Below are 21,827 nucleotides of genomic sequence, written 5' to 3' on the forward strand. Positions count from 1 at the left end.
TAACTTGTGCACAAGTTCTGACCTTGTACTTTTGTTGTATTATTATCTGTATGTTAACTCGTCACGCACCAGTGTGATACTGGCCAGGAGGATAGTGAGAGAGGTGAAAAAGAATCCAAGGATCACCACCAAGGGCATCCTGGTGAATCTGGGCTCTGCTGGTGGCAATGTCTCAAGGCAGACAATCCAACGGGCACTGCACACTGCTGGGTTCCACGGATGCAGACCAAGGAGGATGCCACTTCTCCAGATAAGGCACACATACGCTCGCTTTGCCCTTGCAAATGCTCATCTGGACAAAGAGGAAGACTTCTGGTCTGCGGTGTTATGGTCAGATGAAACAAAAATGTAATTATTTGGTCATGAGGTTTGGCGTAAAAAAAAGGAGAAGCCTTCAACCCAAAGAACACCATCCTCACTTTCAAAACATGCTGTTGGGAACCTAATGCTTTGGGGGTGTTTTTCAGCTAATGGACCAGAAAACCTAATCACAGTAAACACCACCATGAAAAAAGAGCAATACATGAGCATTCTCAACGACAACATCATGCAGTCTGCAGAGAAACTTGGCCTTGGGCACCAGTAGACATTTCAGCATGACAATGACCCAAAACACGGAGCAAAAGTGGTGAGGAAATGGTTAGCAGACAACATTAACATTTTGAAATGACCCAGCCAGAGTCCTGACTTGAATCCAATTGAGAATTTGTGGATGGTACAAAAGATCAGGGTGATGGCAAGAAGACCCTCTAACTTGAAAGATTTAGAGCTCATTGTTAAAGATGAATGACTAAAAATACCTGTGGAGACATGCAAAAAGTTGGTCTGCAATTATAGGAAGCCTTTGATTGCTGTAATAGCCAATAAAGGCTTTTCTATTGATTATTGAGATGGGTATGAATCATTTTGGACTGGACACTTTTTGGTCAAATGTAAATAAAAGCTGAGACTCCCCCCCCCCCCCCCCCCCCCCACAATAATACCTCTTATCGTCTTATCTTTTGGGAGACACCCATGTCATTTCCTGTCAAAAACATTACTTGCTAGTTAAATAAAAGTAACTTTAAGACAAAATGTGCCAGGGGTATGAATAATTATGGGCAGCACTGTAGGTTCTTCCTCCTATTCCGCTCTCTAGGAGTTTTAGGAAAAGGCACACAAATGCCTTCTTACAATCCACAAAGCAAACATATATATTTTGCCGTGTGAACTGTGGACATGGGTCTTGATGAGGCTGTGCAGTGTTTAGATGTGGTTGGTTGTGCGTTGGTGTGACATGAACCCAGCTTGGCTTTTGCTAAATACGTCCTGCTGTGTGAGAAAGGAGAGGATCCTTTAATTGATGATGCTGTTAGTTTCCCCAGTGTGCAGCTGACACAGATTCCTCTGTAGTTTGCTGGATCATATTGGTCCTCATTCTTGTAGATAGGAGTAATGAGGCCTTCGCTCCAGGCCTGAGGAAAGGAGCCCGCACTCAGGATGAGGTTGAATAGTCTTGCGAGTGCCTCATGTATGTCTGGGGGGCTGTAATTGATCATCTCCGGCAGGATGCCATCAGTACTGGCACCATGGTTGGTGTATCCAGTGAGTTTTTAAAGTCCTTGATTGTCTCCTCCATGTCCTTCAGTTTTGCGGTTATTTTTTTCTGTTCCAGGGTTTGGGCGATTTCTGGGATGTCTTTGTAGAGGTCCCTGAGGTAGTGGAGCCAGATGTGGCCATTTTTAGATATGAAAAGGGCTTTTCTTAGGCTTTGTGCCGATATGGTTCCAGGTCTCCCAGAATGAGTTGTCCTGGAGGGAGTCCTCCAGCTGTTGGAGTTTGTGGGAGATGTAGCTCTGTTTTTGTCTTTGTATTGCCTCTGTAGCTGGTCATGGGCTTCCTTTAGGTCCCGATTGTTGGGGTCTCTGTGCTTTTGGTTAGAGGCTGCCCTTAGAGAATTACATAGAGCCTTGCATTCACTGTCAAGCTGTTTTTGGGACTGTTTTTTGTGAATCTCTTGAATTTAGTCTGCTTGAGGACAGCTAGTATTGCCATGGTATGTTACTGAAGTCCTTCACTGCATGGCTGACACCCTGTTGGTTTGGTTCATATAGGTTTGTCTGCAGTTGAAAGTTTGAAAGTATGAAAGTTTGTCCGCAGTATTTTGTCACTGTTGGTCAAGTTGATGTATTCGGTGGCAGACTGTTTGGGCCATTTAAAGGATGGTGGCAGCTTGTAGAGACCGGTCTGGTGAGGCTGCTGTGTGTTTGGTTTATCGGTGGATTTCAGGTACAGCAAGATCTGGTTGTGGTGTGACAGGTGTGTTGCAGGAGCGATTATGAGGGCATTGATGTCTATGTGTCTGTGATGGCATAATCTACCCCAAGGCTGCCTACGTGAGTTCATAGTAAATCTCCCAAGAGAGTCACCATTGGTTCACCCTTTCATTATGTATAGGCCGAGGCTTCGGCACAGGTTCAACAGGGCTTTCCCACTTTTATTTACTGTCTTGTGCTAGCTGTATACTGTGCAACCACTGTAGTACAAGTTCTCACAGTCTGGTTTAATATAATGTCTGTGCAGCAGAATAAGCTATATGACACAAATGGTGGTTTATGGCTATACTATACTGTGTAGCCCATTCGCCATAGGTGCCGACTGCCTGGACTAATATGTTGTAAATACAGTATATTAAGCCACAAAACACAAAGAAACAAACAGTAAGGACTGAAGGCCCATTGAAGTGTTTTTTTGCCCGGGATTTGCGCTGTTATAAATATCTGGTGATTCCTAGAGTGAAAAAAAGAAAGCTAAAGAAAGCCTGTGACTGTAATTTCAATACCATAATTGCAATTAGCTAAAATTGTAATGGCGGTGCAGCATTTTTTGAGCAATTCCATACAGGGAATGCAGGGCTCAAAAATCACATTCCCTAAAATTGATGCAGAAATTGCCGTTTATAGTGGCAAAACTCTAGTGTTTTTGAGAACAATTTGTGATTTCTTCTGGGTGCCAGCCCTAAGGCAGGTTTCACAATTGAATACTGCCGATGAAGGTGAACCAAAGTCTTTGTGCAGATGGGTAAAACTAGCACAAATATTAATGAAGACAACAGTATTTATTGGCATTACACACCTGAATATTTGTTTAAGATAGATGAACAGTGCTCCAAAACTTGGTAGTATTCACCCTCTAGTAGCTTGCACTGACAGAAATTCAGAAGTAATGGAGTAATCTTCAAATCCAAATCAATCCAGTCTGGAGATCCTGGTTGCTCCTAACCAGATACAAAAAGAATATTCATTTTTATTAAAGGGCCCATTACCACCACATGTTAAAGGGAGGGTTCACGGAGAAATAAAAATACTAATCCACTTACCTGGGGCTTCCTCCAGCCCGTGGCAGGCAGGACGTGCCCTCGACGCCGCTCCCGAGGCTCGCGGTCTTCTCCGGTGGCTCATCCGACCTGGCCAGGCCGGCTTCCAGGTCGTGCTCTTGTGCGCTCCAACGTGCGACTCACGCGGTCGTGCTGACGTCATCAGACGTCCTCCAAGCTGTACTGCGCAGGTGCAGTAGTTCTGCCCCTGCGCAGTACAGTCCGTAGGACGCCCGATGATGTCAGCGCGACCGCGTGAGTCACACGTTGGAGCGCACAAGAGCCCGACCTGGAAGCCGGCCTGGCCAGGTTGGGTGAGCCACCGGAGAAGACCGGGAGCCATCGGAGCGGCGTCGAGGGCACGTCCTGCCTGCAACGGGCTGGAGGAAGCCCAGGTAAGTGGATTAGTATTTTTTTTTTTTTAAGTACTCCGTGGATCTTCCCTTTAATAACAAAGGCAATATTATACAATACAAATATTACTATATCATGTTAGAACCTACCTACAAACTGTTGCTATCGAATTGGATGATTGATCAGCCAAGTCGAGAAACACCACCCTACGTAAACATCAATATATATGTTTTTCACTGACTGAAGTTTTCATTGACTGACGTTAAAGGAAAAAAAAAATATATTTTTACTTACCTGGGACCTGTAGTCCTTCAGGTCCCTTGCTGCCCTCCTAGTCTGCTCTGTTATGTGACCCTCCAAAATTCATTTGCATAGTAACGCCCATTTTTTGTGCTGGCCCTTCATTCTCCTCGTTGCTCCCCACTCGGCTACTTTTTTATGCCACCTAGCTGGAAAAAAATTCTGGGGAGAACACTGAAGGGTGTGAACAAGACTACACCACAAGCGGCTCTAGGCAACTCAGACCACTGCCTGGTCTATCTGATGCCCACGTACAGAAGATGCCTCAAGACCTCCAAACCCGTCCTCAGGACTAACAAAAAATGTACAGCTGAAGCAAACACACACCATATGGCCTGCTTTGACTGCACTGACTGGGCTGCCTTTATAGCACCTGGATGAATGGGCACACAATGTCACGTCCTATATCAACTTCCTCAAGGAAATGTGCATCCTGTCAAAGTCCTTTAGAGTGTTTAACAACAACAAACCATGGTTTAATAGCAAGCTATGTCTGCTACGCAGTGCCAAAGAGGCAGCCTACAAGAGCGGCACCCTAGAAGAGTTCAGGAAGGCCAAAAACACTCAGAGAGTTGAAAAAACGAAAGTTCTCAGACAAATTGCAACTGAGCCTCAGCTCAGACAACCTGTGCGAAATCTGGAAAGGTCTTAAAGCAACCACAAAGAGCCCACCGCAATGCACAACTCCCAGCATCAAACTAGGTGAAGACCTGAACAGGTTCTACAGCAGGTCTGAGGGCAACCAGGCGATCTCACCCCAAGACCGTGCTCAACACCTGTCCCTCAACCCCCCTCATTCCAAGCCTGCCCTGCCCCCCCCCCCCCCCCAAGTTACACAAATGGTAGTAGAAGAAACTCAAGTCCAGGAAAGCACCTGGCCTAGATGGCATGTCAAACCTCTGCAGCCCAGCTGCTACCAATCCTTACCACCCTTCTTCACACAATCCATGAAATAACTCAAGGTACCTGTGACGCCGGGCGACGCCCAGTCGTCCGAGGATTCGCGGCCGAGTGTCCGATCGCAACCGTGATCGGAAAACTGACATTCTTTATTTTTAAAATAGAAGTTTTTCCTTCCTGCCTTCCCCCCCCCCCTTTTGCCATGAGGGCTGAATGGGCCTGCGTTAGCATATGGCTAAAGCAACCTGGTTTAGCAAGAAATCCTGTTAAGGCTCCCGGAAAAGCTCTGGTGACACTAATGTGCTAATTGGGCAGAGCTGAAATACCAACAGAGTCTATTCAACAGGGGAAGCTAGCACAGCATGAGGTCTATTGACACCTACATTCCTCCCAGTCTTGACGGCACCGACTAAACTGAGTATGGAATGCATGGTGTTGATAACTTTGTCACATTTTGCAAATACCATCCATGGGAGGAATATGAAAATTACATAATTTTGTTTCCCTAATTCTGTAGAATATGGTGATACTAGACATAGCCAGGTAACCCGAGCAGGGGCTGAGATATGAATAATGGGGTCCCCGTGCGCCCCAAATATTGCAAGTTTGATGTCCTATGAACGTGTATTCTCAGCCCAATCTGAATATGAAATCGGTTTGCATGTGCGACAAAACCCCGGCGGGGTATGAAATTGGACATATTTTGTGGATGGCTGGAAGTTCCTCCCCTGAGAACTCACTGCCTGACACGCCCCTGGGCTGAGCTTGAGACTCCGCCCAGAAATGTCAGTGCTCAAAACTGATTGCATGAGGACCCCAGCCAATTCCCCCACTTTCCATCATACCGAAAAGACTGCCACTGCTTGGGGAAATAGCAGTGGCCATCTTGCAGGCGGAGCAACGGCCATGTGGTTCGGCCATATTGCGAACTAACTGCAACAAAGGAACTTTGTCTTTTCCCGAACGGACTTTCCACAGAATCATAAGTATTCGTTCTTTTATCCCTTTTTCTTTTATGTACTGTGTTATCACTGTCTCTCATCGTTTAATTGTTCACGATTGTCTGTATATATTAATTATTTATATTGTAACAAATAAAGGCTTTTTAAAAGGTCTTTACCTCTCAGTAAAACCTTCTATTCAGTATACACAGACGAGACCTAAACTTCCGAAGGGACGCTACTGTTTTGATAGATAGATAGGAATTGCACAGTTTTAACCGGTTGTTTGTTTCACAGGTCTATAGCCAGTTAGCAGTTATCTCTGGGCTGATAGAAAACAGAGATGGTGGCAAATCTACCCCTGGGTTGGAGTAAAAGTGTATTTTCGTAACCTCACAGGCTCCCTACTGCGTCGTGACGCTCAAACTCCGCCAATTCTACGCAGATTGCGTCCATAGCTCTCAATCTGTGTGCTAGAATCGGATCGGACGGTTTTGCGTGTTCACGGCCAGTGGGGCTCTTGTGACAGTGGTCGGCAGCGTTTGGGATCTGTGTGTGCTGATAGTATCTCAGGTAGGGCTATCGAATTAGCCCTATCGAGAAACGAACTAATTCGTTGGTAGTGACTGAGTGCAATATATTTTTCATATATACAGAGAGACTGTGTAACCAGTACCCCTCCCCTAAGTTTTCTTTTATTTGGCATGGAAATGTCCGGGAATTACAAGGTCATGGTCCTATCCGACCTGCAGAGTCTGTGCGAGGCGAGAGGCATGGACATCCGCGGCAAGAAACAGCAGGACCTGATAACGGACTTGTACCGATGGGATAGCCAGAATCTGCGGACGCTGGAGGTGTCCACTGTGGAGGACACCGGCTCATCTAACGCAAGTCGAGGGGAACCAGAGACTGAAGATCCTGTGCGTACCGAGGTTGAGCAACCCGCGGGCAATGCGGCAACGGATACGCAGGAGGCTGTCAGTGTGATCCCCGACCCCAGAACCCCTGAAAGTACTCGCCTGGAACCGGCCAGTACTGGACTGTCCAGTTATGTTGATCCAGTAATGCAGCAGGCATTGCAAAAGCTGATGGAAACTGATGTGGACAAGTACCTGCAGTACATGGCGGAGCAAAAGCGAGAGGAACGCCAATCTGCAGAGGCGCGGGAGAGACGACAGCATGAGCTGAACATGGCGAAAGTGCAGCAAGCCAGCCGGAGTTCAACGCCCAGCCTCCCTGCTGGAGGGACTGCCGCTCCAGTAAGTGCAAAATTTAAATTTGCTATTATCGAAAAAGACACTGACATTGACTTGTTTTTGAGGTCTTTCGAAAAGGCCTGCCGTCAGTATCGTCTGTCCCAAGACCAGTGGGCCAGACATCTGACACCCTTGCTGCGCTACAAAGCGCTTGATGCTTTCTCAGAGCTGCCTGTGGAAAAGGACAATGATTATACCGCTATAAAGGAGGCTATAATCACTAAGTACCAGCTGACGCCAGAAGCCTACCGGAAAAGGTTCAGGTCCTGGCAGAAAAAATCTACTGATTCTTATCAAGATGTGGTCAGCAGTCTGCTCACCACACTCCGCCAGTGGACGCTAGGCCTCACTAAAGGGTCTTACGGTGTCCTGGAGGACTTAATCGTCCTGGAGCAGTTTCTGAACATTTGCCCGGCTGATGTACGCCAGTTTGTGCTGGAGCGCCGACCGGCGTCAGCGACGGTCGCTGCAGACCTCGCTGAGACCTTTGCAACGACCAGGGTGCCGGAGACCCGCAGGACTGCCCCATCTAGCTGGAGAGGAGGTCAGTCCCACAATTTTGCAGACTCTCCTACCTCTGTGAGCCGTGCGCCCCAGAGGCCCTCCAGCGCAGCTGCTGCGTCCAGGCCTGCAGTAACAGAGGGCATCACCTGTCACTTTTGCCGCAAGCCCGGACACATGAAGTTTAACTGCCCGGAGCGGAGGCAGACCGCGCCAGCTCCTGCACCACCTACACCTCGCCCACGGCAACTGCCGCCAGCCAGCGCACCCCAGCCGGGAGCACCCAACAACGTCATGTTCGCAGGTGGGAGAGGGATCCACTCCGCTACGAGCAACCACCAGCTGGTTACAGTGAACGACCAGCTTGTTACCGGTTTCCGCGACACTGGAGCGGATGTCACCCTGGTGCGTGCGCACCTGGTCCCGACGGAAAATATCCTCCCTGACAAATACCTTACCCTCACTGGAGTGGGGGGCACTCTTTCTCGCATTCCCCAGGCTCGGGTGTCCATCGATTGGGGGGTGGGGGTTCAAGAGAAGGTTGTTGGGGTCCTGGACCAACTGCCGGTCCCAGTTTTGTTGGGGACCGACCTGGGCAAGCTTGTGTCCTATTATGAACCTGCCCCAAGCCCCTCAGACTGCCAGGAGGGAGACGGACTCTCCGCCCACACTAAGGTACTTTGCACCAAGGGGCAAGAACAGGGGGGAGGTGGGTTGAATGTGCCCAGTCCAGGGGTACCGAGTCCAATAGTACCTGTGTCACAGGTACCTGTGTTTGATATACCGATTGTTTGTGATGAAAATGTTGTTGTACCTGTCACTGTAATTCATGCATGCAGCCAGGATGTGAGTAATGCCAGTATGTGCCAGTCTGAAGGTGTACCTGTACTGGCAGTAACACGCAGCCGCGCTGCTCAGAACCTGGGCTCAGAGCAGGTGGAAGAGGTTCCGGCCTCCTCCCCCTCCTCTGACCACAGGGATGGTAGCCTTCAGCCACTAACTGCATATGCCACGGGCCAGCTGGCTGAGAGCGAGAGTGCTGCATTTGTGCAAGCACTCCAGACTGACCCTAGCCTCGAGGCACTCAGAAGGCAGGCTTCGGAGCCCCTCACGAATGAAGATACCTTCAAGGTATATTGGGAAGGTGGTAAGCTGTACAGCGAGCCTGTACAGCCCACCGAAGGTGAAACAAGTGTGGGTACCAAGTTGCTTGTGGTACCCAGTGCCTTCCGGGGGCATGTGCTGAAGTCCGCACATGACATTCCCCTGGCAGGGCACTTGGGAATCCACAAGACACTTGACCGTATCCAGGGTCATTTCTACTGGCCCAGGATGCGGATCGATGTGACCAACTATTGCCGCTCATGTACTGTTTGCCAAAAGGTAAAACGGGCTGGGAACCCCCGCAAGGCTCCCTTGTGTCCACTGCCAATCATAGGTGAGCCCTTTCACAGAGTGGCAGTCGACATAATTGGACCATTGCCCACTCCCAGCAGCAGTGGCAAAAGGTACATCCTGACGGTGGTGGATTACGCCACCCGCTATCCTGAGGCCATGGCGCTTTCCTCCCTGAGGGCGGACAAGGTAGCAGACGCGCTACTTAACATTTTCTCCCGAGTCGGGTTCCCTGCGGAGATGCTCTCCGATCAGGGATCCCAGTTTATGTCCGAACTCATGGAGGCCCTGTGCAAAAAGATACACATGACGCACATTGTCTCCAGTCCCTACCACCCGCAGACCAATGGACTGTGTGAACGGTTCAACGGGACGCTGAAGCAAATGCTGACCACGTTTGTTGAGTCGCAAGGTGGGGACTGGGAACGATACCTGCCTCATCTGTTGTTTGCGTACAGGGAGGTGCCGCAGGAGTCAACCGGGTTTTCCCCGTTTGAACTCCTGTATGGGAGGAATGTCCGAGGACCCTTACAATTGATGCGGGAGACATGGGAGGGCAAGGGCGACCCCACTGATGTCTCCGTGGTCGATTACGTCCTCAAGTTCAGGGACAAAATGGAGTCCCTGTCCGCAGTAGTGACCAACAACCTGGCCCAGGCTCAGGCCAAACAAAAAGCATGGTACGACCGCACTGCTGGAGAGCGGTCATTTGATGTGGGTGACAAGGTATATGCCCTTCTTCCCGTGAGGCAGAACAAGCTGCAAGCAGCCTGGGAGGGGCCTTTTACTGTAGTGCAGCGGTTAAACCCTCTGACGTATCTAGTGAACATGGGGGGCAGGAAGCAGAAGAGCTTTCATGTAAACATGCTGAAGGCCCACCATGACAGGACCCAGTATGCGCTGCCAGTGTGCAGCCGGTTAGAGCAGGGAGAGGCAGACCCCCTGTTAGACCTGCTGGCTGACGTACGAGATGTGGACGGCGACCTAAACGTCAATCCACAGCTCGCCTCAGCCCAGCAAGAGCAGTTACAGAAGGTGCTGGGCCAGTACCAGCACACCTTCTCCGGTATCCCGGGGCGGACCAGTATGGCGGTGCATGGGGTAGATACAGGTACCCATCCCCCCATCAGGCAATCCGCTTACCGTGTCTCCCCCGAGGTACAGGCGGACATGCAGAAGGAGGTGAGGGAGATGCTGGAGTTAGGGGTGGTTCAAAAGTCCAGTAGTGCCTGGGCAGCCCCTGTTGTCCTGGTCCCCAAGAAGGACCAGACAACTCGGTTCTGCGTAGACTACAGGAAACTGAACGCCATCACCACTACAGACGCCTACCCCATGCCTCGCATTGATGAGCTGCTAGATACACTGGCATCAGCCAGGTACCTATCAATCATGGATCTGAGCCGGGGGTATTGGCAGATACCACTTGCACCTGACGCGAGGCAAAAGTCGGCCTTCATCACCCCTTTCGGCCTCTTCGAGTTCACGATGATGCCCTTTGGGATGAAGAACGCCCCCGCCACGTTTCAGCGGGCCGTGAACGACCTGCTAGAGGGAATGCAAGGGTTCGCTGTAGCGTATCTGGATGACATTGCGGTGTTCAGCCCCACCTGGGAAGAACACCTCAAACACCTGTCCCAGGTACTAGAGAGGCTGGCCATGGCCAATCTGACGGTTAAACCGAGTAAGTGTCAGATTGGCATGACCGAGGTGCAGTACTTAGGTCACCGGGTGGGGGGTAACACCCTGAAACCTGACACGGGAAAGGTGGACGCCATCCTGGCATGGCCTCGACCTATCACGAAAAAGCAGGTCCAGGCGTTCCTGGGGACCGCCGGCTACTATAGGAAATTTGTTCCCGCCTATAGTACACTGGCGAAGCCCCTGACCGATGCCACTAGCAAGAAGCACCCCAAGGTTGTTAGCTGGACCCCCGCTTGCGAGAATGCCTTCCAGGCCTTGAAGCAGGCCCTCGCAAGCGCCCCTGTGCTTCAGGCCCCAGACTTCAGTCGTCGGTTTGTGGTGCAAACCGATGCCTCTGACTACGGTCTCGGCGCAGTCCTCAGCCAGGTGGATGGAAAGGGGGATGAACACCCTATCCTCTACCTGAGCCGGAAGCTCCTGCCCCGAGAGGTAGCCTACTCCACAACTGAAAAGGAGTGCCTGGCGATCGTGTGGGCCCTACAGAAACTGCAGTCGTATCTGTACGGCCGCTCCTTCACGATCGTCACTGATCACAATCCCCTGAGTTGGCTAAACCGTACTGCTGGAACCAACGGCAAGCTCCTACGGTGGAGCCTGTCATTGCAGCAGTACGACTTTACGATCCAACACAAAGCAGGCAGCCGACACCAAAACGCTGATGGGCTGTCGCGGTGTCAGGGGGAACCCGACCCAACAGCGCCAATAGCTGCTACGGAAGGCGTCCTGTTGACACCTCCCTGAGCAGAGCTCGGGAAGGGGGAGGTGTGACGCCGGGCGACGCCCAGTCGTCCGAGGATTCGCGGCCGAGTGTCCGATCGCAACCGTGATCGGAAAACTGACATTCTTTATTTTTAAAATAGAAGTTTTTCCTTCCTGCCTTCCCCCCCCCCCTTTTGCCATGAGGGCTGAATGGGCCTGCGTTAGCATATGGCTAAAGCAACCTGGTTTAGCAAGAAATCCTGTTAAGGCTCCCGGAAAAGCTCTGGTGACACTAATGTGCTAATTGGGCAGAGCTGAAATACCAACAGAGTCTATTCAACAGGGGAAGCTAGCACAGCATGAGGTCTATTGACACCTACATTCCTCCCAGTCTTGACGGCACCGACTAAACTGAGTATGGAATGCATGGTGTTGATAACTTTGTCACATTTTGCAAATACCATCCATGGGAGGAATATGAAAATTACATAATTTTGTTTCCCTAATTCTGTAGAATATGGTGATACTAGACATAGCCAGGTAACCCGAGCAGGGGCTGAGATATGAATAATGGGGTCCCCGTGCGCCCCAAATATTGCAAGTTTGATGTCCTATGAACGTGTATTCTCAGCCCAATCTGAATATGAAATCGGTTTGCATGTGCGACAAAACCCCGGCGGGGTATGAAATTGGACATATTTTGTGGATGGCTGGAAGTTCCTCCCCTGAGAACTCACTGCCTGACACGCCCCTGGGCTGAGCTTGAGACTCCGCCCAGAAATGTCAGTGCTCAAAACTGATTGCATGAGGACCCCAGCCAATTCCCCCACTTTCCATCATACCGAAAAGACTGCCACTGCTTGGGGAAATAGCAGTGGCCATCTTGCAGGCGGAGCAACGGCCATGTGGTTCGGCCATATTGCGAACTAACTGCAACAAAGGAACTTTGTCTTTTCCCGAACGGACTTTCCACAGAATCATAAGTATTCGTTCTTTTATCCCTTTTTCTTTTATGTACTGTGTTATCACTGTCTCTCATCGTTTAATTGTTCACGATTGTCTGTATATATTAATTATTTATATTGTAACAAATAAAGGCTTTTTAAAAGGTCTTTACCTCTCAGTAAAACCTTCTATTCAGTATACACAGACGAGACCTAAACTTCCGAAGGGACGCTACTGTTTTGATAGATAGATAGGAATTGCACAGTTTTAACCGGTTGTTTGTTTCACAGGTCTATAGCCAGTTAGCAGTTATCTCTGGGCTGATAGAAAACAGAGATGGTGGCAAATCTACCCCTGGGTTGGAGTAAAAGTGTATTTTCGTAACCTCACAGGCTCCCTACTGCGTCGTGACGCTCAAACTCCGCCAATTCTACGCAGATTGCGTCCATAGCTCTCAATCTGTGTGCTAGAATCGGATCGGACGGTTTTGCGTGTTCACGGCCAGTGGGGCTCTTGTGACAGTACCCTCTTGCCTAAAGAAACAACAATTATACCATTCCCCCCAAAAAACAATGTTAGTACCTGCTAACGTTGTTTTGAACAATCCTTCAGGGCAAAGGTGAGACCTCGACCTATCAGGCACAGGAACAGACAGCACCTCCCCTATAAAACAATGACACAGTCAGTCACCCTCAGTGGGTTTAGCCAAGTACCAACAGGTGAACATTCCACTAACCCATAACCGTGCAACTATTAGACATAGAAAAGTAACACCCAGGTGGGATCGTTGCCCTGAAGGCTTGTTCAAAATAATGTTAGCAGGTACTAACATTGTTTTTTTCCTACAATCCTTCAGGGCAAAGGTGAGACGATTAACAAGTTATACAACCTCAGGGTGGGACCACTGCTTGGAGAACCTTTCTACCAAACGCCTGGTCGTTCGTGTGCAGACATCTCATCAATTCGGTAATGACGGATGAACGTAGACAAGCTTGACCACGTTGCTGCTTTTCATATTTGCTCAGGCGAAGCCCCTGCATTATTAGCCCAAGAAGCTGCCATAGCTCTCGTAGAATGAGCTTTAAATGAGGCAGGAGCCTCACTTCCCATAACTCTGTAAGCTTCTATAATAGCTAACTTAATCCAAATAGCTATAGTAGATTTAGAAGCTCTCTGTCCTACAGTCTTCCCTGAAAATAAAACAAATATGGAATCGGTCTTCCTGACCTCTGAAGTCCTGCTCAGGTATTCCAGAACACATCTTCGAACATCTAATGACTGAAAAATCCTCACTTTTTCACACTTTGCATTCACACAGAGGGTAGGCAAAATAATATCCTACGACCTGTGAAACCTAGACATAACTTTCGGACAATCTGCAACACAACTATAGAGCTATATAATAATGCTGTGGACACAATTGTCCAATTGGGCTAAACAACATACTATTTAAACCAAGGAAAGGAGCCCAATACCACAATAGAATAATGAAAGATGCTTAAAAACGTCTCAATGTATCAAACAATATTTATTAAGGGACTTATCCATACATCACAAAAATAATTAAAAACAATAATTAAAACCCCTGTCCTAATCCAAAGATAATTGGAATTCAACGCAGCAGCAAAATAGAGTGGCAAGTGCTGTGCCTTAATGTGCAAAAAGGAGGGATACAGCATAAATCTACAATATTGGATACAATGTGCAAATGTGCAAAAAAGGTAAAAAAAACGCACACAACTTGATTCATCAAAAATTTGATTATAACAAACAAAACTGGTAAAAAATTTAAATATATATATATATATATATATATATATATATATATATATATATATATATATATATATAATTGCAAAGTGTCACTGGACGATCCACAATTCCAATAAGTTGTTTAATTAATAATCCCAACACATGAGTGCTAAGTGAAATATAAAGTGCAAAGTGCTTACCATAGGATGTTAGATTAGCTGCATGCGGAGAGACTGGGGGACTGCGCCTTGCGCGTTCGCAGCGGACGGCTGCTTCTATGGAGGCTACACTAAGCAATGCCGGGAGCCCTGTTATACTCGCTGCTCTCTCGCCATACAACGTGGCCACGTCGGGCGGAGCGGAAGCGCGTCATAAGACCTCACTCCGCTTCACCCCTGATCGGACTTCCGTGCGCTCCACACAGCGCACCATAGCCGATCTATTGGTTGTCCACATGCAGCTGAGTAATTACATATCATATCATACAAACATTGGGACAATATACAAAGCAATATCTATATACAAAAAATATATATTATGTTCAATAAACAAATCTTGAGTTTATAATGAATATATCATAAAGAGGGATTTTAATCAAAAAGCGACATCTTGTGGTCAATTTGCTAATTACAACCAATGTACATTTTTGAAAACACTGTAAAGAGCATCCAACAGGAGCCGGTAGAAAACCTTGATCTTCCTCAAATGAATCAATGCTTCTTAAAGGTGGAACATGCTGCGCACTTGAAACCAAAATATACGCATACAGGAAATCCTAAGAGATAAATTTAAGACAGCATATCCAATTAGTGTCCAAACGTCATCAAGTTATAAAAGAAGGAACCAAAAAACCCACACATATGTAGATCCTTGTCTGCTTACCTACAGACATCACCATCTCACTGTGGAGTCAAAAAATGAAAGTGATCACCCAGAATAGTGTACTCTCTGCCTGCTCACCTTCAGGCACAGCAAAGAAAAGTAACAAAAAACCGTACATGACATCAAATAAGTAGCATGCCATCACAAACACACAAAGGGCATATACAACAGAATATAATACAGACTGGAGACAAGAGGACAACTCACCAATCTTCCAGATAATCATGATAGAAAAAATGGGTAATACAATTCTGATGGTAAAGAACTGCAAATAATAACAAAAAGGGGGTTAGTTCATATAACATTCACAGAAAACAGCCAAAACTTGCCTCCTCATTAACCTCCTTGCCGGTTTTCCCGACCTGAGCTCGGGGTAGAAAAAACAAGCTATTAGCGGTGATCCCGAGCTCAGGTCGGGGTAGGCATTGCAGAGCTGTACCTGCAGTTGTGGAGTCCCGCGCGCGATCTCGCTGCGCAGCGGGACTCCAGCCTCTCTCCCCGGCAGTGTGGGGTCTTTCCCTGGCCGCCGGGATCCCCCATGTCCCCGCTATTCTTCCGGGGACCCGGCAGCCAGTTGGAGCAGCGCAGCCGTGGTGGTGGCAGCAGAGCGGTGGTGGCAGCGTGACGTCATCGGGGGCGGGGCTAACATTGAAAACGAACTTCTCTATATTAGAGAAATATAGAGAAGTTCGTTTATATGTATATTAGCGCCATCTTGTGGGCAAAGAGAAAACTGCAGCCCAGGAAGGTAATTTTTTTTTTATTTTGCTGCAGATCTCCCTGCCAGAATGATTTTTTTCAGGTTTTAGGGTCTGAAAGAGTGAAAAAAAATTGCACCGCTTTTAGACCCTAAAATCTGGAAAGAATCAGACCGCCAAGGAGGTTAAGGCCCCGAGGTTGTCTGGTTTTTAATATATGTATCCACCTGAGCTCCCTTCTAAGTAACTGGACAGTTATGTCACCTCCTCTCTCCCCCTGTGTGACTTTTTCTATGCCCATAAATGTCCAATCTCGAATGGATCCCCCATGAAAGAACAGTGCATGTTCTGCAATTGTAGTAAGGACCTTGTTCTTCCTATAATCACGTTCGGCCAATCGGATTGTGGAAATGTGTTTCTGTAATCTAGTTTTGAGTTGGTTTTTGGTCTGACCAATATATACCTTTCCACATGGACACTCTATCCTATAGATTACACCTGTCGTCTGGCAGTTAATGAATTGTCTTATTGTGTATTCTTTTCCTGTAATCTGATTCCTGAACGTCCTGGTGGTCTGCATATTGGGGCACACTGTGCACCTACCGCATTTGTAATTCCCAGTAATACCATGTCCACCATCATTGCTTGAAAAATGACTTCTACTCAGCATTGTTTTTAAAGTTGGTGCTCTTCGTGCTGTAATACTAGCACGAGGGGTGATGCATTGTTTGATGGTATTATCATTGAGCAAAATTGGCCAATGTTTGTCCAGAATGTTCTGAATGTGCCACCATGCTGTGTTGAAAGGTGTTATTAGTCTCGTTATGGGCTTAGTGGTTGGTTTGATTCTCTGAGACAAACTGTCCCTTGATGTTTGTCTAGCTCTCTGTCGTGCCCTCATTATACATTTCTTGGGATATCCTCTGTCTCGAAATCTCTTTTCCAGGTCACCACATTCCTTCTCGAAAGCTGCTGGTGTAGAGCAGTTCCTTCGGACTCTGATAAACTGTCCTGTAGGGATGTTCATTTTTAATTGCTTGGTGTGATAAGAGCCAAAATCCAAAAGACTATTAACTGACGTGGGCTTACGATATATAGAAGTCTGCAGGGTACCTGTCTCACTCTTTAGAGATCTCCAAATCCAAGAAAACTGCTGATCTATCTGATAGATTGTATGTCAATTTAATATTTAGATCATTCTTGTTCAATCTGTCTAGAAATTCAATACATAGATCAGTTGGGCCCTGCCACAGCATAAACAAGTCATCAATGAAGCGATACCACCCCAGAATATGGGGGTGGTATCTCTCCATCGATCCTGTACTTGAATTATTGGAGTTTGTCTTAACTAAAAACTTTTTTCTGTTTGATCAACAATTTTATTTACAGCGAAAAGGTGTTGCCATGGGCAGCAAATGTGCCCCGGCTGTGGCTAACCTTTTTTTAGGCAAATGGGAGCGAGAGGTGGTGTGGGCAGGATCGATGGAGAGATACCACCCCTATATTCTGGGGTGGTATCGCTTCATTGATGACTTGTTTATGCTGTGGCAGGGCCCAACTGATCTATGTATTGAATTTCTAGACAGATTGAACAAGAATGATCTAAATATTAAATTGACATACAATCTATCAGATAGATCAGCAGTTTTCTTGGATTTGGAGATCTCTAAGAGTGAGACAGGTACCCTGCAGACTTCTATATATCGTAAGCCCACGTCAGTTAATAGTCTTTTGGATTTTGGCTCTTATCACACCAAGCAATTAAAAATGAACATCCCTACAGGACAGTTTATCAGAGTCCGAAGGAACTGCTCTACACCAGCAGCTTTCGAGAAGGAACGTGGTGACCTGGAAAAGAGATTTCGAGACAGAGGATATCCCAAGAAATGTATAATGAGGGCACGACAGAGAGCTAGACAAACATCAAGGGACAGTTTATTGTCTCAGAGAATCAAACCAACCACTAAGCCCATAACGAGACTAATAACACCTTTCAACACAGCATGGGGGCACATTCAGAACATTCTGGACAAACATTGGCCAATTTTGCTCAATGATAATACCATCAAACAATGCATCACCCCTCGTGCTAGTATTACAGCACGAAGAGCACCAACTTTAAAAACAATGCTGAGTAGAAGTCATTTTTCAAGCAATGATGGTGGACATGGTATTACTGGGAATTACAAATGCGGTAGGTGCACAGTGTGCCCCAATATGCAGACCACCAGGACGTTCAGGAATCAGATTACAGGAAAAGAATACACAATAAGACAATTCATTAACTGCCAGACGACAGGTGTAATCTATAGGATAGAGTGTCCATGTGGAAAGGTATATATTGGTCAGACCAAAAACCAACTCAAAACTAGATTACAGAAACACATTTCCACGATCCGATTGGCCGAACATGATTATAGGAAGAACAAGGTCCTTACTACAATTGCAGAACATGCACTGTTCTTTCATGGGGGATCCATTCGAGATTGGACATTTATGGGCATAGAAAAAGTCACACAGGGGGAGAGAGGAGGTGACATAACTGTCCAGTTACTTAGAAGGGAGCTCAGGTGGATACATATATTAAAAACCAGACAACCTCGGGGCCTTAATGAGGAGGCAAGTTTTGGCTGTTTTCTGTGAATGTTATATGAACTAACCCCCTTTTTGTTATTATTTGCAGTTCTTTACCATCAGAATTGTATTACCCATTTTTTCTATCATGATTATCTGGAAGATTGGTGAGTTGTCCTCTTGTCTCCAGTCTGTATTATATTCTGTTGTATATGCCCTTTGTGTGTTTGTGATGGCATGCTACTTATTTGATGTCATGTACGTTTTTTTGTTACTTTTCTTTGCTGTGCCTGAAGGTGAGCAGGCAGAGAGTACACTATTCTGGGTGATCACTTTCATTTTTTGACTCCACAGTGAGATGGTGATGTCTGTAGGTAAGCAGACAAGGATCTACATATGTGTGGGTTTTTTGGTTCCTTCTTTTATAACTTGATGACGTTTGGACACTAATTGGATATGCTGTCTTAAATTTATCTCTTAGGATTTCCTGTATGCGTATATTTTGGTTTCAAGTGCGCAACATGTTCCACCTTTAAGAAGCATTGATTCATTTGAGGAAGATCAAGGTTTTCTACCGGCTCCTGTTGGATGCTCTTTACAGTGTTTTCAAAAATGTACATTGGTTGTAATTAGCAAATTGACCACAAGATGTCGCTTTTTGATTAAAATCCCTCTTTATGATATATTCATTATAAACTCAAGATTTGTTTATTGAACATAATATATATTTTTTGTATATAGATATTGCTTTGTATATTGTCCCAATGTTTGTATGATATGTACAGACTAACCAGCAAGCTCATGGTGACCCAGAACTCATTGGAGTGTGTAAGGGACTACAATGGTCCTAAAAGCCCCCTTACTAAGATGTTAAGAAAAACAAAAATTTGCTTTCCTAAAACAGAAAGAATTTGCGATAATTCAGGTTGGAGTGAGCTCGAGATGTCTCCCAGAGCACCACTGCAGTGGTGTAGTCCCTTACACACTCCAATGAGTTCTGGGTCACCATGAGCTTGCTGGTTAGTCTGTACCTCTCGGTTTACAAGCCCTACTCCATAGAGCCAAATTAATCCATGCCATGCACTGATGAGGATCAAACAATCCGAAACAGTCTGTATGCATGTTGGATTATTATGGCTCTGTACAATTTAACAAGCTGACACATCATTGCAATCCAGCGGTTCTGGAGGTGTGTTTAGCTTCTAAGGGTACAATGGTTAATTTGCATATATTCAGCAGTGGTGCTCTGGGAGACATCTCGAGCTCACTCCAACCTGAATTATCGCAAATTCTTTCTGTTTTCGGAAAGCAAATTTTTGTTTTTCTTTGTATGATATGATATGTAATTACTCAGCTGCATGTGGACAACCAATAGATCGGCTATGGCGCGCTGTGTGGAGCGCACGGAAGTCCGATCAGGGGTGAAGCGGAGTGAGGTCTTATGACGCGTTTCCGCTCCGCCCGACGTGGCCACGTTGTATGGCGAGAGGGCAGCGAGTATAACAGGGCTCCCGGCATTGCTTAGTGTAGCCTCCATAGAAGCAGCCGTCCGCTGCGAACGCGCAAGGCGCAGTCCCCCCAGTCTCTCCGCATGCAGCTAATCTAACATCCTATGGTAAGCACTTTGCACTTTATATTTCACTTAGCACTCATGTGTTGGGATTATTAATTAAACAACTTATTGGAATTGTGGATCGTCCAGTGACACTTTGCAATTATAATATATATATATATATATATATATATATATATATATATTTCAATTTTTTTACCAGTTTTGTTTGTTATAATCAAATTTTTGATGAATCAAGTTGTGTGCGTTTATTTTACCTTTTTTGCACATTTGCACATTGTATCCAATATTGTAGATTTATGCTGTATCCCTCCTTTTTGCACATTAAGGCACAGCACTTGCCACTCTATTTTGCTGCTGCGTTGAATTCCAATTATCTTTGGATTAGGACAGGGGTTTTAATTATTGTTTTTAATTATTTTTGTGATGTATGGATAAGTCCCTTAATAAATATTGTTTGATACATTGAGACGTTTTTAAGCATCTTTCATTATTCTATTGTGGTATTGGGCGCCTTTCCTTGGTTTAAATAACTTTCAGACAAAACTTTGGATCTGTCTGTAACAGTACCCTATCCTGAAAATAAGGACTTTTCATAGACAAGGCCTGTAGCTCACGGACCCTTCTGGCTGTAGTGATGGCTACTAAAAATACCATCTTTAAAGGACTTCCGAGGCCAAAATCCGGGCTCAAAACATAAAAAAAGTTAGCTACCTTCATGGCTTTGTAAGGCACGGAGGACGCCGTCCGCGCCCTCCGTGCCGTTCCGCCTGGTCCCCTCTGGTGAATAGCCCCCCGAAAGGCTGCGACCCCACGGTCCGGGTCGGCATCTTCTGCCCCTATAAAGATGGCCGCCAGAGCTGGCCACGGCTGCGCAGTCCGCATAGCCGCTACTGCGGCTGCGCAGCTCTAGGGCCAACCCCCCGATCACGTAACAGGCAGCGTGGATCGGAGGGTTGGCCCTAGAGCTGCGCAGCCGCAGTAGCGGCTATGCGGACTGCGCAGCCGTGGCCAGCTCTGGCGGCCATCTTTATAGGGGCAGAAGATGCCGACCCGGACCGTGGGGTCGCAGCCTTTCGGGGGGCTATTCACCAGAGGGGACCAGGCGGAACGGCACGGAGGGCGCGGACGGCGTCCTCCGTGCCTTACAAAGCCATGAAGGTAGCTAACTTTTTTTATGTTTTGGGACCGGATTTTGGCCTCGGAAGTCCTTTAATGTAAGATAATTAAAAGAACTGTCCTTTCGTGTCTCAAAAGGACCTTTGGACAGTCCCTTTAAAACCACTGATAAATCCTAAGGATAAACGTATGGTTTATAGACTGTCCGTTTTCTGGAAAAAGCCTTCAGAAACCTCACTATCAAAGGAGAGGAAGACAAGGGGATACCTGAAAAAGCAGATAAGGCAGCAATCTGCACTTTAAGTGTACTTACAGAAATATTTTTGTCCCAACCGTCCTGAAGAAAATCCAGGACTGCTGGGACTGACAGGCTATCAAACTTAGAGCCAAAGATGGAAAGTTTTCCAGTATTTCAAGCAGATCCTCCTAGTAACTTATTTACGGCTACCAATCAGTGTAGAGGCCGCCTTGTCAGATACTCCCAATTTTTTGAGTAATGCTAATTCAGGATCCAGACTGACAGATTCAATCTGTCTGGATGTGGATGCCACAATTCCCCTTGCAGCAGTAGATCTGGCCTGCGAGGAAGTCTCCAAGGGTCTTCTGATGCTAACCTCCTGAGAGCTGAAAACCAACTCCTTCTCAGCAACCAAGATGCATTCAAAATCATCCGATTTTGACAACCTCTCCATTTGCTGATGACTGCCGGAATCAAATTGAGAGGAGGAAATGCATACAGAAGTGGAACGTTCCACTCTTGAATGAATGCATTCACCCCCAGGCTTTGTTCTCTTGGATTGAGGGAGAATAAATTCTGAATCTGGGCATTGTCTTCTGCTGCAAACAGATTAATTGACCGTGTTTCCTATCGTTTTGTAATGT

General features: G+C 46.7%; 1 protein-coding gene across 2 annotated transcripts in view; it reads right to left on the minus strand.

The window, feature by feature from the left end:
• Nucleotides 1–21,827, minus strand: part of AIP (aryl hydrocarbon receptor interacting protein) — a 477,802-nt gene that overhangs the window by 105,140 nt on the left and 350,835 nt on the right. For both annotated transcript variants that reach the window (XM_068255197.1, XM_068255196.1), the window contains one exon: nt 3,115–3,256. In XM_068255197.1, coding sequence (XP_068111298.1) covers nt 3,115–3,256 — 142 coding nt within the window. The remainder of the gene's footprint in view (nt 1–3,114; nt 3,257–21,827) is intronic.

Source organism: Hyperolius riggenbachi, chromosome 10, assembly GCF_040937935.1.
Source record: "Hyperolius riggenbachi isolate aHypRig1 chromosome 10, aHypRig1.pri, whole genome shotgun sequence".
NCBI classification, from domain to species: domain Eukaryota; kingdom Metazoa; phylum Chordata; class Amphibia; order Anura; family Hyperoliidae; genus Hyperolius; species Hyperolius riggenbachi.